Genomic DNA, 19,257 nt, shown 5'->3' with positions numbered 1-19,257 from the left:
AACACCAATCTAAATAGGTAGGAAGTTTGGGGATTCTACTTTCTGAAGAAGAGATGAGTCAACAGCAATTATCAAGGTAGATTTTCCTTTGTATTAAAATAATGTTTACATTTCTGATTTGGAATTTCCTGATTTCTTGTAAAAGGCCATAATTCTTACCGCAGTTAACTATTCAATTAAGAAACTTTGATAGCATTATTAATAAATACACATCAGCAGAAGCATAACTACTATTGCGAATGCTGTGAAGGAAAACTATACACAATATCGATCATTCATATCAGTTTGTAGCAATACGAGTTTAAAATATTGAATACTTTTTTTAATTTATGATGGTTTTCAAATGACTCACTCAAAGAAAATATATCACACGTAGTAACTATTTCTAATATTTCTTGTTTATTGAACTTTTAATTACAAATTAATTTCATACGATGTATACTCAACAAACGTTAGACATTCAGCTTCAAACGAAGTTATTTTAAGTAGAAAATATGTAAAAGTCGACGAAATATTCAATTACATTGCACTAAAGAAATGTTTTCAATGAATTCATATTTTTACGTCAGTTCTTATATAAAAAATGAATAATATAGTTAAGTGAACATTATAATAATCATATAGCGTTTTTGTGCACTTTACATTTTAATGGTAACGAGAAAATTTTGAACTATTAATTTCATTATAAGCATAACATAAAATTGAACACTTTTTTAGAAAAATAATGCGTTTAATATATACTATGCTACAAATATGGATGAATGCTTCCTATATATATTTTCTGGGGACATCTTATATATATATAATCTCATATCACATTCTTTTTATATTTATAATGTGCTACTTTCTTAAGGAAAACAAAAATTCATATTTTCGAATTATTGTTAATATTATTTTAGATTATCGCCTGATATTTCTTCGGTCTACTTTTTAATTAGCATGTTTGAATGAAAAATGCTTCTCAATCAACAAAATAATTCTTTTTTACAATTTTGAGATTATCTTACACTTTTTCGCTTATCATTTTAAAATTTCTTTTATAAAACTGAGATGGGAAGAAGCAAATAGCGCCTTTACCATTTACATTTATATAAAAGCTTAGCGATACTTAGCACATATTAAACACAAAATGTTCTTAGTCTCACTTAAGCGATCCTATCTGAACACCTGAAAGCGCTAAGGCGTCAGATGACAGTGCTGAAGAAAAATCAAAAATTCCAATTTGTTTTCGAAAGTTCGTATTCAAAGCGCTAAATTAGATATCCACAACTTGCTGCATCATAATGATCTACGTCTCGGTTCAAATAAGAAATTTTACTCTGCACACACTTATATTTACATTCAGAAATGCCAGTCGCAAACGATTGTTAGATACTTTAAGTTTATTATTATACACTGCCCGACATAGAAAACGCAACACCATGAAGATTCAGCAATATAAAAATATAAATTTCGGGAAATACGTAGCGGAACAAGTCATGCAGATGATATAAGATGCAAGTTGGTCACATGATTATAACGCGAGATAAAAGGGAAAAGAAACGACAGAAGATACGAATTTTGAATGAAAAGAAAGATGCGTAGACGATGACACCATAGGCAGTTCCGGCAAACGGACGATTTTACGAGAGCCTGAAATTGTAGGTTTACGAACGGCTGATTGGTCTTACCTTCGTATCGCTGCTGAAACGCACGTAGATGTATCCACTATGCATAGAATTTGGTCTAGATGAATCGTTGATGGAAATAGTGGCGAAACACCAGAATATCTATCTAGACGTACTGCAGAATCCATAGATCGGCGCATACGAACAGAAGTGGTGCCGGCCCTCAATCGACTATTATCGATATTTTGCTGAATGTGCAGAGAACTTTGCAGAGACTTTTCTTAAAAGACATCTTGTATCTAAGCATTCCAGTTTAAAGGATAAATCTGAAGAATATTTTAAGAGGAAATTATCGGAGTTCAAAAATAGCAAACAAGTAATGAAAGGTTTTTGTTACTTTAAGTGAAAAAAACTTTGGAAGCTAGTTACCTAGTAAGCCTAAGAATTGCCACTGATATTTTTGGAAAGTTAAATGAACTGAATTTAGGATTACAAGGACAAAGTGAAAAAAACTTTGGAAGCTAGTTACCTAGTAAGCCTAAGAATTGCCACTGATATTTTTGGAAAGTTAAATGAACTGAATTTAGGATTACAAGGACAAAGTGAAAAAACTTTGGAAGCTAGTTACCTAGTAAGCCTAAGAATTGCCATTGATATTTTTGGAAAGTTAAATGAATTTAATTTAGGATTACAAGGACAAATTGTTAAAATGTGTTTACCTAAATGCAATGATAAAAAAAACTCGAGCTAATCATATAAGGTATTTCTCCCACTTCCCTAGCGTGCCTTCGTGGTGTAACGGTAGCACGCTGGGCCGGTACTCCAGAAGTCCGTCGTTCGATTCCCGGCGAAGGCGGTTGCTAATTTTTCATCTTTTCTGCCTCTAAAAAAATTCCAATGACTCTACAGTGGCGCCCGAACTAAAAGGGTTGTGGATGATGATTCTCCGCACACAGGATTTGGCGACTAGGTACCCTAAAACGCTAGTCGCCCTTTAAAAAGGGGAGTATATAAGGTATTTCTCCCACTTCCCTAGCGTGCCTTCGTGGTGTAACGGTAGCACGCTGGGCCGGTATTCCAGAGGTCTGTGGTTCGATTCCTGGCGAAGGCGGTTGCTAATTTTTCATCTTTTCTGCTTCCAATTAACCTAATGACTCTACAATCAAAGCATTGGATAATAATATTTTAAGCTTTTTCAACCTTTTAAAAAGTTTTCTAACCGAAAATAATTTGAAAATAAAGGAATCCTTCATCAGACATAAAACTCTTTTTCACTGATAAATAATTTCAACATGTATTTTCCCAAGGATTATGAAAAAGTAAATTAGATTCGAAATCCATTTTGTTCAAATGTACCTGAAATTTTATCTCATGAAGGGGGGGGGAATGTTAGAAATTTTCTGTGATCGAAATCTAACAGAAGATATATTAAAAAAAAAAAAAAAAAAAAATTTCATAACTTCAGGCTGAACCGAAAAAAAGGATTTAACGGCATTTCAAATAAAGTTATTAAATTTTTATTGCCTTTTTGTTTTGTGCGAACAAGGATTTTTTTTCCCATGTTATATTTGAAAAATAAATGCAAGATGAAATTAAAAGTGGATCCGAACTTGTGGTTAAAACTAAGCGAAAATAATACCAGACATAAAGAAACTGATCTCTCTTAAACAGGCCCAAATTTCACACTAAATTTTAGGATTAAAATATTATAACTTAAAATTTGATAATTAAAATGGTAACCAATTTTTAGTTCAATATTTTTTATGTGTGCAATATGCCAATAGATTGTGCAATTGACAAAAAAAAATTTTAAATATTTCTATTCAGGATTTTAGTAAATTGGTAAATTTTAAAATATCAGGATGTGAGATTGCCATTTTTGTCAGAGATGATCATACATCCAGTTTGACTTTACTATTTTGAGATAATCAATTGATAAAAATGGCAAGACAATTTATACAGAATAATGCTTCTGAACAAACTGATTTTAATCACTGTTCAATGAACAAGTTTCATTCCTGTCAATACCCTTCAGTCTTGATCAACAATGTGGATATCAGAGTTCGTGGTTATTCTCAGATCAAGATCTTGAATTACTTTTTTGGAGCCTAAGAATATTTCCTTCAATAGCGCTTGCATATGCCGGAGATGCATAACATACACTGGTGTGCAAAAATTAAGGATGAGACGGTTTTTTCAATATAACTTTGTACAAAAGCTCTCCAAATCAACACATTTAATACCGTAATATCCCCAATACGTAAGGACATGAGTAATGTAAGCAACACTTACTAAAAGAGAAATCAAGGGGATAAAAAGAAGCTTTATTGAAAAAGTAGCACGGAGCGCAATGCGACTGAAGGCAGAAACATCCCTGTGATGGGTGTCCAGCAAGAAACATCCGGTCTTTAATAGGGGATATGATCTCCCCTGACTGCTAGGCAGGTTTCACAGCGTCTGCCCATGCTGAGAATGAGGGTGTCAATGAGTTGTTGAGACATTGCTGCCCATTCGTCTTGCAGCGCCAATCGAAGCTCCGGAATCGTTTACGAGGCGCCAAGAGTCTGCCTAGAAAATTCCATACATGCTCGATGGGATTGAGATCCGGAGAACATGCCAGCCAATCCATACGTTCAATATCCTCACTCTCTAAGAGCTGTTCGGGGGCTACTGTGCGATGACATGGTGCATTATCGTCCATGAAAAGGAACTGCAGACCCATAGCGCCTGTAAAAAGACGCACATATGGAAGAAGAATCTCATTACAATAACGGGTCCCGTTGACTGAACCTGTGTCGAAGATGTGAAGGTCTGTAAGACTACCAAGGATGATGCCTCTCCAAACGAGAACACTGCCACCTCCATACCTGTCCCTTTCAATGATGTTCGAGGGATGATTGCGGCTTCCCCGCTCTCTCCAGATGAGTATGCGATGAGAATCGCTACTCAGACTGAATCTGCTCTCATCTGTAAAGAGTACTTGTCCCCATTCATTGTCTCTCCAATTCCGGTGTTCCTGGCACCACAGAGAACGCCTTCTCCGATGGGCAGGCGTTAGAGGTACGCACCGTACAGGGCGTCGTGCAAACAGACCAGCATCGTGCAGTCTTCTGGCCACGGTAAAACGCGATATCGGTCGTCCAGTCGCCTGTGTCGTGTGTCTAGCGATTTCTCTCGCTGTCTGCCGCCTGTTTCTTCTGGCCTGTAAGGCAATATACCGGTCATCTGCGGGTGTGGTTCCTCGTGGACGACCACTATTAAACCCCCGGGTAGCTGTTCCTGTAGTTTGAAATTGTCTCCAAAGTCGTGAAACGATGCTTTGAGCAATTCCGAACTCTGCAGCCACACTTGTCACACTGCGGCCTTCCTCCAACTTCCCAAAGATTCGACCTCGGGTAAAAGCATCCAGATGTCGTCTAACAGATTGATTATTCGCCATTTCTCGCTGAGGCAGCAACTCGGTGTGATTTTAACTGCTATACGGCGTGCAATATCTTTGCCAGAAATACTGATCTTACACCGACAACATGCTTTATACTACTCAGATACTCCCCCATTACGTCTACCTGCATATCTGCGCATGTGCTACCGTACATCACCTTACTTAATCTCGTGATTGGTCTTTTTGTCCGCTCTGCCTCTTCGTTCAGCTGTTATGCAAATTTTTCGACTTCGTCCTTAATTTTTGCACACCAGTGTATAATAAGCCTGATAATACCTAGCTAAATACAGTATTTTCGGTTTAGATTAAATGTGAGCTTTTACCTAGAAGCGCGACAATGACAAAATTGGGTTCTATATTGCATATGTGATATACATGTCTACATAAGTCTCTGTTTGATAATAAACCTTCAGACAGGTCATCTTTGTGACTCTATGGATAATTTCATTGAACAACTGACTGATTGGTGACTGTGACCAGAATTTTGTTCTGCCTGATTACCAGTAATAGCAACTTAATTCCATTGACACAAATTATCCATTTGATGCATCATTCTTCGATCTTAAATACCTTATTTTGAAGTTTCTGCGTTGCATATTCTGTTTTGACAGACTTGAGTATAGTAGTCGAATCACTTCAAAATAAAGTCTTAAATATCTTATAAATTTTTATACTGCACATTATGGTTTGAATGACTCCTATTAGTAATATGTTGTTCTAATAGTAGCATTCCTACCTATTACATTATTTGTGTATTGCTGTGATGTAACTGCTCAGAGCAACATGTTAACAATGAATAACATGAAGCCCAGACTAAGCACTGAGGCACACCAGTCTTGATGCTGCGATACGTAGAGGAGACATTCACATATTTAACGATAAATTTTATCTTTTTTTAATGAACAGAATCAATTCTCGATTAAAGTTCATTTTCATTAGTTTGCAAATGAGCCCCTTACCACCAAGCCTGATAGAATGCTTCTGCTCTGTCTAGCATAAGGAATGCAACCATTTCACAAATTTAATTTAAGTACTAACATCAGCCTTTACTTCCCTCCCTCTAAAAATGATTGCACTGAAATACCAAAAAAATTCTCATGTTTTTATAATACAAATTAGTGAATTCGAAGTTTAAAAAGATTTACAGGATTTACTACATTAAAATACAAAGTAAGATTTCATAAATTAAATTTCACGTTAAGCAAATAATAAAATAACAAATTTCCAGAAATTTAATAAAAGCATCAACGTTATTACTTTCAATTAACAAACGCAACTTTTATAAATAAATGAAGAAGTATTTCCTAACAATATCAATAAAAAATAATAAAAATAATCAATATTGAATATAAAATAATAGGAATGAAAGCAAAAGCTAATTTAATTGAAAACTATTTGATAAATTATCAAACAATTAATTCTAATTCAGAAGTCAAACAACAAAAATCAGCGTTATATTTACAAAATTTTCACAGGACTAATTTCGATGGTTTTACCGAACCACCATCTTCAGATGCAAAACCGCAAAATGAACGGTAAAACCATCGAAATTAGTCCTGTGAAAATTTTGTAAATATAATGCTGATTTTTGTTGTTTGACTTCTGAATTAGTATTTATTCGGCGTGTCATTGTGTCTTAAACAATTAATTCTCAAAGCAAATAAAATTATTTCATATGAACATACCAGTATGAAAAAATACAGAAGATTTTTCTAAAAATAAAAATGAACTAAAAAAATGGATTTTCTGGATATTTCTTATTACATGTGCGTATGAAATTTTCCTATTATGCACCATTAACAATCATGCATATATATTTTTACATACTAAATTCTTTATAAATGCTTTTACATATAATGTATATTGTTATTTTTTACTGCACAATTTGATGAGATTTTAAAAATATGCTTCATTTAAAACTTGTAATTATAACTTTCATTTACATTAATGTAATCAAGTGAAATTAGAATAATGTTTTTTGTCATACCTCAGAGACTGGCTTTTCCTAACACGATTTGCAATAATTGTAATTTTTCTTTTAGATGAATTAAGCCAAGTTTTCATTCTAGGTATACTTTAAAGTTAAATGAAAATTGCCATTAGAAGGGCTAAATAATGAAAGGCAGAGATATATGCAAGTAATTTATTGTGCCAAAAGAGGCACCATCTGTCTGCTCGATATATTTTCATGAAAGATTTCTTAATGAAAATTGCCTAGTATCTACTTCGAAGCCCATTTTCTTGTAAGAAGAAAATGACACATTAAAGTCTAAAAGAAGCTACAAAAAAAGGCATTTAAAGCCTAATATGAATTTTCATACCAATATACAAGTCAAATTAAACTTAATTGTGACAATAAACAGTTTATATTATTTTACTGCGCATCAGTAAACTGCATCCAAGAAACTACCTTCTTCCAAGAAACTAACTTCCAAGAACCAAGAAACTAGACTTGCTTCTTTTAAAAACCAGTCATTTATGTTCCATGTGTGATGAAGCTTTTTTTTTTTTTTTTTAATGCTTCAACTTTTCACCTAGCTTCAATAAGCAGCAATGAGGCATTTTTTAATGGTTCAACTATACCTTCTATACCTGAATTAATAATGAAGTAAGCTCACTAGAAAGTTAACAAATAATAAATGTACAACGTTTGCCATTTCCTGATACGAAGTAATGAACTGTAGTCATTAAAAATTAATCAGAATTTTCAAAAACAGACTAAAAAATAGATGTTACCCACAGTAAAAGAGATTTTAATATTCCTGCGTTGGAAATGAAAGAAAAATGCAAAAGCTGATTATAGCACACAAAAGCGTGGTTTGTAAATCAGCATATCTATCAATTTCATCACAAGTGTTTCTCACTCGTTAACAGAATGATTCTAATATTAAAATCACAATTCATTATTATGCGTAATTGGAATATTAAAGTTTAAATCCCATTTTATTACTACTTTTTTTTTCCTTCATTAAATAGTTACTTTCACAAACATTCTAATTCTAACTGTTCGATCTGATAAAACTGAGATCATAAAAATAATTAAACATAGATCTAAATAAAATACAATACAATATATTTTCCACTAGAATACCAGGATAAAATTTTACACATTTATTGTAAATCTATGTAAAAATAACTGGGCTTGCTGGATCATCTTATCAAAATATGAAAAATGAAAACTGCATTCTAATTTCTTGGAAGCCAATTTATTTGACTGCCTTAATAGCTTTTATTTACTTCAAAACTAAGATATTCACTATAATAAAAATGAAAATCAAAAGTATAAATTATAAATAAAATTCATATTTATACCCTTATTTTGTATTCTAACATACTGTTATGCTACTCAACCCTCCCTTCCCCCCCAACACAATTTTAATATTATAATCAAGACGAATATGAAGTCATAATACATATTTCACAAGAAAAACCTTCAAAAAAATGTACATAATTTATAAAACCAATAATTCTTGACTAGAATAAATAAATCAATGTACTGCATTGAATAATTAAAATGCATAATTAAAATTGATGGAAGTTTTAAAATATGTATCAAGTGAATTAAGAAAGTTGCATAAAATAACATCATGATACATATTTAAATAAAAAATACACAACAGACATGATCGTAAAATATAAAAAACTGACTTCATACTGGAATTAAATTCAATAAAAAAAAGGTGAGAGATGTTTCAAGGCGAAAAATATAATATTTCCTCTTTATCAATAACAATTATTGCACATGCGGCATATAAAGTCAAAAAGTTGCAAGTAACACAAACACCATCTATTGAAGATAAAAAAGGAAAATAACAAATTTCTAAACAGGATGCAAGCTGAAACTGATGAATAATGAGAACTAGACTTAGATTCCTTTATTAAATCAGACAAATTTGAAAGAACTAGAAGATTCGAGAGAAGTAACAGTTTTAAATATTTTTCGTTAGCTCTTTTATTAAAATTATTTTCAAAAAAGATAATTACAGAAGAATTACTGAATGAACTGTTAAGAGACAATTAGCAACAAAAGTTTTAAACTTAATATTTATAATCAGACTCAAACAGAAAGATAGGAAGACCTAAAAAAATCCCATTTAAAGCATAATCATTACTACTCCAGTTACTGCTTCTAACAGTTTTGATATTTTTAGCTTTTTGTTAGTTTGCTTGGCAATATTTTGTACCACCATGGAGCAGTCCAGACTTTGGATTTGGAATGTTGTTACAGTTGCTTATTAGTCTTATTTACTAAGTATACACCTTTCTCTAAAAAATATTAATGAAAGGTTAGTTATAGTTTACCCAAAATTAGGATCAATAATGCTGTTGGTTGGATTAATTAATTGCCTTTTGTAGCTGATGCTTGATGCCAGTGTCTAAGGCAAAACAAATTCCAACCTTGATACTATATGCTTATTAAAGGTATTCGATTATTTTTCATCACCTGATTATTAAGGGGTATGCTGTTTGTCTTATTTTAATTTTTACTTTAAAAGTTCTCAATTATATACATAATACACACACACATATATATATATCAAAGATTGAATTAATTAATTGAAATTCATTGAAATCGAAATAAATTTCCTAATACTTGCACAATAGCTGCAAAGTACTATAATAATAATTTATTTACTAAAGTAATATTGAGTATATTATCTCCTAATATAAAATTAGTACAATGTATCTGAATGAAGTAACCCAGAAGCATTGAAATTTAATCCTGAAAATAACATTTTTGAAAGGGACTTGAATTTTAACCATGAAAAATAGAAATGGAAACTTTTAAAATGAAAATTAATAAACTAAGTAATTATCATCATTCATCGGAAATAGGTTGACTTTTCAAGGGGAACAAAGCAACCCTTGTTCAATTAACAATAATTAATAAATGCGAAGGTATTTCATCTTTGACTCAAGTAAGAAGTATGATGCCAAACTGACAGTTTAAGCCAAACTTGTGAGTTTTAATCCAATTAGTAAAATTAAAATGAAAGGCTAAAAAAAGAATTCATTAAGAATGTAGCAGTTCCGTTAAGTTAATGAATTTTTTAGAAATCTTGAGATATTATTGCCAAACTGAGTAGTAGTAAAAACATTTCTTTGCTAGATTAAGTAGTAATATTTTTTTTTCTCTCTTTTACTTCAGTTAAATGTTCTCTGTCGCTTTCATGCATGTTAATTCAAAGCTATCTTTATCTTTTCAAAGCTTTTATAATAAACAGAATTTAATCTTTGCCATATTTATGAAATATAATTCAAAGTAATCGTTATAAACATAATAAACAATGCAAAATTAATGAAATAGAAGTTGAAAAATAATATATACAAATTTAAATGCACATAATATAGATAAAAGACCAGAATATGAATTAACTAACTTATATTCTTTCTAGTGGGAGGACGGTGAAGTGTTCACGTCTGTTTTCTTACTCAGAAGAAGTTTGGTATGCGATCCGAGATGTAGAGAGCAGCAGTGTGGACCCTTTGAATTATTACAGTCGGTAGTCTTCGAGAAGCTATTTTCGGAATGCGGGAGGGAAGTGGTTTTGGAACTCTTTTGCGAGTGTACATGTATCTGTTGAAATTTTGACTTTATACTGACTAGTGAAAGGAAATTAATTCATTTCTGGCTAATCTTCATTCAGATACATTCTACTAACTTTATATTAGGAGATAATATACTCAATATTACTTTAGTGTATATATATATATATATATATATATATATACAGTTCAATTTTGACATGGCAACAAAAAAAAAAAAGGAAAAGCCATACATTCATGCAAACTGGCAAATGTATATGCAACTAAGATTTGTAAGAATTTTTAAGCACCTAGTTTCAATCAGAGTCATGATGAAGAAGCTTAAATGATTTAAAAACCGTACTAAATGTAATTTTTTTCCTGCTACAGCAGACTTCAGAAATCAAATTAAGTTTTATGGTTTGGTAATACAATGCTTCAAATTCATTAATATGTCACTTATCATCATCTATCATAAACAGGAAGAAACAGAATCCTTGAATCTGAATTCAAAGATTCTGTTTCAAGGACAAAGGAATATTGGTGTATCACTATGATTATATGTTTAAATTGAAATATTTAGCACTGTTCAGTGTTACACATCCCAGTGACTTCAAGAATAAAGATGAACTCAGATCAGAGCAGTTGGTAGCTAAAGGCAAACTGCTGATAACGTGTATTATCATATAAAAAGACCGGCACAAACTGGTTCTTTCTCAATTATGAGTGAAGTTGAATATCATATACGTACTAAACTAAGGAAGTTCAACAGTGCCTACACAAATGAACAGAAAGCACAACACTGAGCTATAAGCCAATAACTAACCACACCTGTTTCAGTGATCCCAAGCTTCCACTATCTAATAAGGCTATCATAGTATGCATTCATATGGCAACAGAGGCTAGACTGGAGAACTATTTCTTAAGTGACAAGTCTTGTGTGTCTTGTTTATGTCTTGGAAACTGTAATTATCAGAGATTAGATAGAAACCATGTGGCTTATGCTATTAACAAGTCTTCACAGGAGATTGTTATATTAATCCCCCTGGAATAATTGTTCAGGGTGGCATAATGTATGGAAGACTTCTCTGATCTTTTCTCCTAATACAGTGACAGCTCAATGAAGTTGATTTGCTTATGGAGCTAATGGCATGGGCATTCCTATAAGACATCTCAAGAAGGAACCAAGGAGGATAAGCAGACCAATCAATGGGACGACTTCGCTCGATTAAATGTTGTCCAAATGTCGCATTTAAATGTTCCTGAACATCAAAACTGAAATGGGTGGGGCTCTATTATGCTGAAACTATATATTTTGGCACAACAACTGAAGCATCTGTTGGTCACCCAACAGTTCAGGCAAGAATTCCTCCTGACAAATCTTACAACACTATCTGTCCAAGTGAAAAGCCAGGAGTGCCTCTGTAACTGTTAAAATAAATTTATAATGGTGTTTTGCATACTGACCTTTATACATAAAATCGCCTTTCTGTCTTCAAAAATGTTATTTCGAAAATATTATTCCCCTTCAAAAATATTATTTCCTGAAATGTAGTACATATTTCAAGAAATTCAGCATACACTAAACTGTTTTCTAAGCTTTTTTCTTATATTATTAGCATTTTATTTCTGTAATTAATTTATGATTTTCTTAATCCAACATCAATAAACCAATGCATTTCACTTCAGTATTTTTCTTAAACAGACTAGTCTTGGTGAGGATTAATTTGTTATGCAAATCAACAATCATTATCCCTGACTATGACCTTCTCTAAAACGACAGTCTCCAGACAAAATCAAAATCATATGGAACAATGGATGGTCATATTACAGAGAAATTTGCTACATACACACACATGCATACATATACAATATATATCTATAAATATACATACAGATGGAGGACAAAATAATGCGAACAACTGTGAAAAAACATGACGTATTTCACATCTGCAGTACAGCCGCGCCACCTGCAACAGAAGTCTGCCACCTAGTGAGCGTGAAGAGGAAGGTATCAGTCTCTCAACAGCAGCCATCTGTGTTGTATGCTTCGATCGAAATGTCTGTGAGAAGTTGAAATGTCAGACCTGTCAGAGTTCCAAAGAGGAAGGATAGTTGGAGCACGTTTAAGTGGAGCATCGGTTACGGAAACAGCAAACCTTCTGAGGTGTGCAAGGAGTACGGTATCAGTCGTTATTACAGCCTACACAAAAGAGGGTAAGACGGCGTCTTCAAAGCACAACAATGGCCAAAAGTCAAAGCTGGCTGATAGGGATAGACGGGTCTTGAAATGCATAGTAGCCCGAAGCACAAGCAATCGTTATCCGAGATAACATCCAAAATGAATAGTCATCTCCAGGATACCCGTTTCAACAAAAACTGTCAAAAGGAAACATCATGTTGCGAACATTTATGGCAGAGTGGCAATTCATAAATCCTTGGTGACAGCAACTAACGCTTTCAAGCGACACCAATGGTGCAGAGATCACAAAGGCTGGCCCCCCACAGCAGTGTCAACAGGTAATATGGTCAGATGAATCGTCATTCACCCGATTTCAGATGACCGGACGTGTTTATGTCTGGAGAACGCCCATAGGAACTTTTCCTCCTGACTGCCTCTTGTCAACTGTGAAGCATGAGGATGGCGCCATTATGGTATGGGGTGCAATATCTTGGCACGGTCTTGGGCCACTTGTTATTCTGCATGGGAGGATCACATCCAATCACTATCTAAGCATTCTAGGGGATCGTGTCTATCCTTTTGTCCAGACTGTATTCTCTGGGAAGCGACCGCTTTTTCAAAATGACAATGCCCCTATCCACACTGCTAGGTGTATTCAAGAATGGTTTGAAGAGCATGACGATGCAACTGAACATCTCGCTTGGATCCCTCAGTCTCCGGACTTGAATATTATTGAACATTTATGGGCATATTTGGAGTCCAAACTTTGTTCCCGATTTTCAACTCCATCCGGAGTTTCGGAATTAGAGACCGCTCTGTAGGAGGAATGGCTTAATATTCCTTTAAATATTGTCCATGACCTTTATGCATCTATCCCACATTGCATTCAATCTGTACTTCAGTCAAAGGGTAGTCAAACCCCTACTTATAAATTTTTTTTTATTATTTCACAGATGTTCCTTTTATTTTGTCCTCCATCTGTATATATATCTATAAAATATAAAAAATATGATGGCTTTGCGCTCCGCAAACAGGTAACCTCTAATTAACGTTCCGCAATTTCAGAATACCCCCCTAGACCAGTACTTTTGAGAACATTCTGGCATTTTATGTAACTGCTACTATAAATGAAGAGTTTGCGCCATTTTTCATCACATTGCTTTTCTCCTCCTGCCACTTAAGACCTTAGTTGCCGCTCTTCCCGTCTGTCTTTCTTTGTTTGAATAGTATGATGCAGTAAATTTAAAGTTAATCCTATTTAGTCTAAATTACTATCACGTATGTAATTTTGGAGAATCTAAAAAATAAGTGATTTGCCATTTGAATTGAATAAACATGTGGAATCAAAACAGCTAACTTATTCTGTGTCATCATTTCATGCCAAGCTTCACGTGAGTGCCCAACTGCCAAAATATGACATATATATATATATATATACATATAATGCAAATCAACTCTCTTTGTATTCACATATAAATTGAGCTGAAAAACCTTAGTATTCAGATAAATAAAGCTGCAGGAAGCAGGATTAATGAATGTCTAGAGATGAATTAAAAAAGCTTTTATTCATTTATTGAAATAATTTTTATATAAAAAAAGTATATCATACATATAGAGAATACTGGTTGCTTATTTTGGAACCAAATCAAGAAAATGAAAATTTTCTTCAATTATTTAATATAGTCCCATATTAACAAAAAACATAATACTAGTTTAGATCTTTGTTATGCAAATATGGATCAGTTTGCAAAATAGTGATTTGAGATTTCTGTCACCTCCTAGAAATGATGATTCACCTCCAGTTTTTAACCATGAATATAATAGCCTATATATATAAAGGCATGGTATATAAACAATAGATCAATGAATATATAAAAATCAATATAAAGCATAAAGACCATGCACCAAATCATTGAAATGACTCCAAATATTTTATTGATATCCTTCAACAGTAATCAATTCAGTAAAGCACAAGAATTAACTTTTGCAGTATACAGAGGTTGTTTACACATTTTTTTGAATGATTTGATAAAAAAATTTTAAAAAATAAATGTTTTGGATTAAAAATTTCTAGCAACAGCTTATTAATTGGAATCAGAAATAATATCTGCTACTCTTAAATTTATTCTTCTGTCAAAATAGAGCATGTACACAAACTGTGGATTTAAAGATATGGTTTTGCACTTCCCAAAGAGAAAAATTCCTATTCCATAATTAAAAAATGTTGTGAAATGCACAGCATTAAAATAAACTACCCCCATAACACAAGACATCCTCAGGATATCCTATTTAAGTCGCAATGTCCCGGGAAACAGTTAGGATATCCTCAGGATGTTGATTCTCAGATATCCTGAGGACATTCTATTCAAGTCTCAATATCCCGGGAAATATGAAGATCTCAGAATGTTAATTTTCAGATAACCTGAGGACTTCGTAAATCAACATTTTAAGGTTGCCCTGTTCAAGTCGTAATGTCCCGGGATATATGAAGATTTCCTGAGGATGTTGTTTCTCGATATCTTCAGTACTTACTTTTTATGGAAGCTGATATTTGAAAATATTAAAGTAAAGTAACCTTGTACCACACGCAAGTCATATTATAAGAATCGAAATATTACTCTATGGATTACTATTCACGTGCAAAAATAAGCAATATTTTTAATTGGAAAGAGAAAAACTGCCATTACTTCTACACAGAAAGATTCGAAACAAATACCTGAGAAAGGTATATACAATTTCTAATGTTAAGTTAAATTATTGGTAACAAGAGAAAATATGTCCATGGAAAAATCAGTTACATAGTCTTTAAACATATCTGTAGCAACAATAAATAAAATAATAAACCAAGATTTGCAGCTTAAAAAACATAACATTCACCAGATTTTACTGAGGCAGGTGGCTCAACACAGAACAATTTGTAGAACTCTGTATGAAACCTATTTAGCAGGAGATTAAGTGGAAATGCATTGTGACCCTTGATGAAGCAAGGGTTTACCTAAATGATTGAAAAAAAGGTCTATTTATTATCAAAAAATGAAGTGAAAAAGTGTACAAACTTGGTCCCATCAATGCAAAGAAAGTTTCAGTAAGGGGTTTATGACTATCACATGATTCTCTAACGATGGGAAATTAAAAATAAGAAGAGTGAGAAGAAACATTATAATCAACTCAAAATAATATCAAGAAAAAATTTTGTGTCTGATTATTTACAGAAGAGATTCAATTTCTTTATCTAAGTGACTTTTAATAAGTTTGAAAAAAATGAAAACTGATACAGGTATTGCATATATATATTTTTTTCAATGTATTCCTGTGAAGTCACCTGATCTTTCACATATGGACTATTGAGCTTTTGGTTTCTTGAAAAGAGCTCTTTCTAGATCAAACTCACCACAACTGATGGAACCTGGGTGTAAAATGCCCTTCTGTAATGGAAATCACAATGCAGACTTATAATCTACAAAAAGCGCTATCAGATCGAACATTTAAAAAAGTACTCTTTACATTTCAAACATTAATTAAATAGCCATAAAATCCTTCTAAAAATGTGCAAACACTCTCTGTAATTTGCAACTAGGGACTAATCAGAAATAAGCGATGGAACAATGAAAAATTTTATTTTCTCAATACTTTTATGCTGAATTATGCACGTTATTGTTTTTTCGATACTTTTATGCTGCAAATGACGAAAGTTCTATATTTAAAGCTTTAAAACTAGTCTCAATGTTATGAATATTATACTGATTCTTGTTAACTTCGCTCCTCCAATAAGTATATAAGTAATTCAGTCTTCGTGAAAATTGAATTACTTATATAGTCTCTCAGAGACCGTCATTATATTTCAATTAGAAATGGTCACATTTCAGTACATATTTGGAAAACACTGACTTGTAAGGTAAAACAATAAATCCTAATATACTTAAAAAACTAATATACTTAAAAAAACAATAACATGATTGACTTGAAATAAAAATAGATATATTAACTTTAGAACACATCTGGAGTAAAACTTACATAAAAATTCATTCTTCCTGAAGAGCACTATTTTCTAATAAATTGATAACTTCTTGATAAAAGTCAGTAGAAGAGAAATTCATACCCCTACTCATGAGGTTCTGTAATGCGGTTGCTTCATACTTTGCTTTATTATGTAGTTCAAGCCACCAGCTTTGAGAGTCAGGCTTCAATGTAAAAGGTGAGACAGGTTCAGGACAGCCATAATGATTCAGATTAGCTTGATATTTTAATGGCATGTTTCCTTTCAGAGCTCTTCTGTGGTTGTGTGCCACTCTTTTGCAAACCATACATTCAAAGCACTCAATGAAATTTCTTTTAGTGTGATCATTATTGATTCCCCATTCTCTATTTGAAAGAGCTTCAATTAGTCTTTGATTGGAAATTTTGCCTAGAATCTTATGCTCTAAATACCGTTCATAAGCTTCATCATCAGTCTGCAGCCTCAATAAATGCTCAGCTAGCTGTTTCGGACTTGCAAAATTCTTAGTTAAAATAGCAGAGTCAGGGTTTGGAAGCCAATCCTAGATTTTAAAGAAGAAATTTAAAAACTATTTTAAAACACATTTTAAAATTATTTAGAATTTTTAACATTTATATTCTGCACCTTTCAATTAGGAATACACGTTATGATTAAAATAACAGTACATAGAAAGGAAAATAGTCAATTTAATCTTTCTATCTCGCTTAGGTTTGGTTTGGTTTGTTTTGCAGTCGAGCAAGGTTAATTGCAATTAATGTGGGGCTTGATGCCCTCTCGGCTTATGATTGTAATTTTGAGGAACCGTGGATTTTATCAGACAGCGGCAGTGCACTACAATATCTTGGTGGCTGGTTGTCCGCATGCGATGAAACCAGCATATCTATTCTTCTCAAACTCAGGAAGATCTCTCAGACTCATGACGTCCACCTCCAATGGATTCCATCACATGTTAATATTAGTGGTAACGAGGTCTCTGATAGACTGGCAAAAGAAGGCAGTGAAAATGAAACGGTCATTGGCTCCTCACTTATTTACCAAGAACTTTACTCAAATGAAAGATCTTAATATAATATGCTGTATGCACCAATGGTACACAGGAACATCCCCTGGCTTCTCTACTGGAAATCAAATGTGACTGTGGCTCCCAGACTGCTCTGGCTGAACTAAAAAGTGGCCTTTGATAGTCACAGAAAAATCCACCCCGCTTGTAAAAAATGCTGTCACTATCCAGCTTCACCAGATCACATACTGAGTTGCATCGAACTTTCTAAGGAGCACTTAACATCCGATCCCCTCATTGTTAGTGATTTTTTGACGGTCAACAACCTTCTGGAGCTCATCTGACATATGTCAGATCTTTCGAGGATAAGCAACAACAACTTGAGGGCTATCTGCCTAAAGGAAGGGATGCTTTCATGGATAACTTTCAAAGGTTAATTAGCTCATACACATGTTACACATGGGCAAAACACCCATGCTGCCAGTCAATTCGCCAGGATTCAAACTACGGACCAAACTACCAGTATTCAGTAATTTTACCACTCAGCTGCTGGTGGGCCTATCTAGTTTAGGAAGCTATTCCTAGCTAAATATTAATTTAGGACTGATTTTTCAACTAACCATAAGTAACTAAAATTACTAATAATTCATGTTTAAGAAAAATAGTTTACATTTTTTTAATTTATTAAGTATAATATTTTCATTTCTTCAAATCAAAAAATGATATATTTTTTATTATAATTCAATTTAAAATGCATGCTTTCCTTTCTCCCTTCACAATGACATATTTTCAGAGAACCATATAACTGATAGAAATATACATTTTTATTGTAAATAAAGATACACTTATACAGTAAAAAATTTATAGAAAATGCTTGTAGATCATTCTATTTGAAAGGTAAAAATTTATAACTGAGTCACTTTTAAAGTAACACTCACCAGAGCTTGCTCACCTAATCCAGCAATTTTGATATTCCTGCAAGGGCTCTTGGTAGCAATCTCAGATTAGCTGTTATACCATTTTGGATAGTTTGAATTGCCTAAAATGTTGATTTCAGAAAATCTTCTTGAAGGCGAGTCAGAAAATGGATAATTAAATATATCCAAATCCCAGTGATCGAGTTGTGAAAAAATCTATTTCTAATCAAAGAAATCTTAGCCTTTTTTAATTAAATGCCCTTGATTCAAAAAGCAGTACTGTAACCAAAGGTCAAAAAAGGCTTTAGCTCTACTTGCTTTATGGTACAAATTATGCTGTCCCGGATGATGTAACTTTATACATTTTGCCTACGGAATGCACAATAATATACTCTAACAGGTAAATTTAATTAATGCAAACTTCATACACATGACTTTTCAAGAAACCTTTTGATGAGATGCATATAATAATATATACAACACCAAAATAACAGTGACAAAGTTATCTAATTTATTTTCAATAATTACAAATAGAAATAATTACATATCATATTTTTAAACAAAAGTGTGTTCTACAATATATTTA

General features: G+C 32.8%; 1 protein-coding gene across 6 annotated transcripts in view; it reads right to left on the bottom strand.

The window, feature by feature from the left end:
- The window catches only part of LOC118191423 (GDP-fucose protein O-fucosyltransferase 3-like), a 143,799-nt gene that overhangs the window by 76,894 nt on the left and 47,648 nt on the right, over window positions 1-19,257 (bottom strand). For 3 of the 6 annotated variants that reach the window (XM_035362250.2, XM_035362245.2, XM_035362228.2), the window contains one exon: window positions 14,304-17,295. In XM_035362250.2, coding sequence (XP_035218141.1) covers window positions 16,780-17,295 — 516 coding nt within the window. In that variant the 3' untranslated portion in view covers window positions 14,304-16,779. Of the gene's footprint in view, window positions 1-14,303; window positions 17,296-19,257 lie in introns of those variants that run through there. The other 3 variants (XR_015039684.1, XM_035362240.2, XM_035362233.2) reach the window with 2 other exon arrangements.

This window comes from Stegodyphus dumicola, chromosome 2 (genome assembly GCF_044657685.1).
Source record: "Stegodyphus dumicola isolate Sdum_Otavi_A_Nest chromosome 2, ASM4465768v1".
Taxonomy (NCBI): Eukaryota; Metazoa; Arthropoda; class Arachnida; order Araneae; family Eresidae; genus Stegodyphus; species Stegodyphus dumicola.
This window is presented reverse-complemented; position numbering and strand designations above follow the sequence as displayed.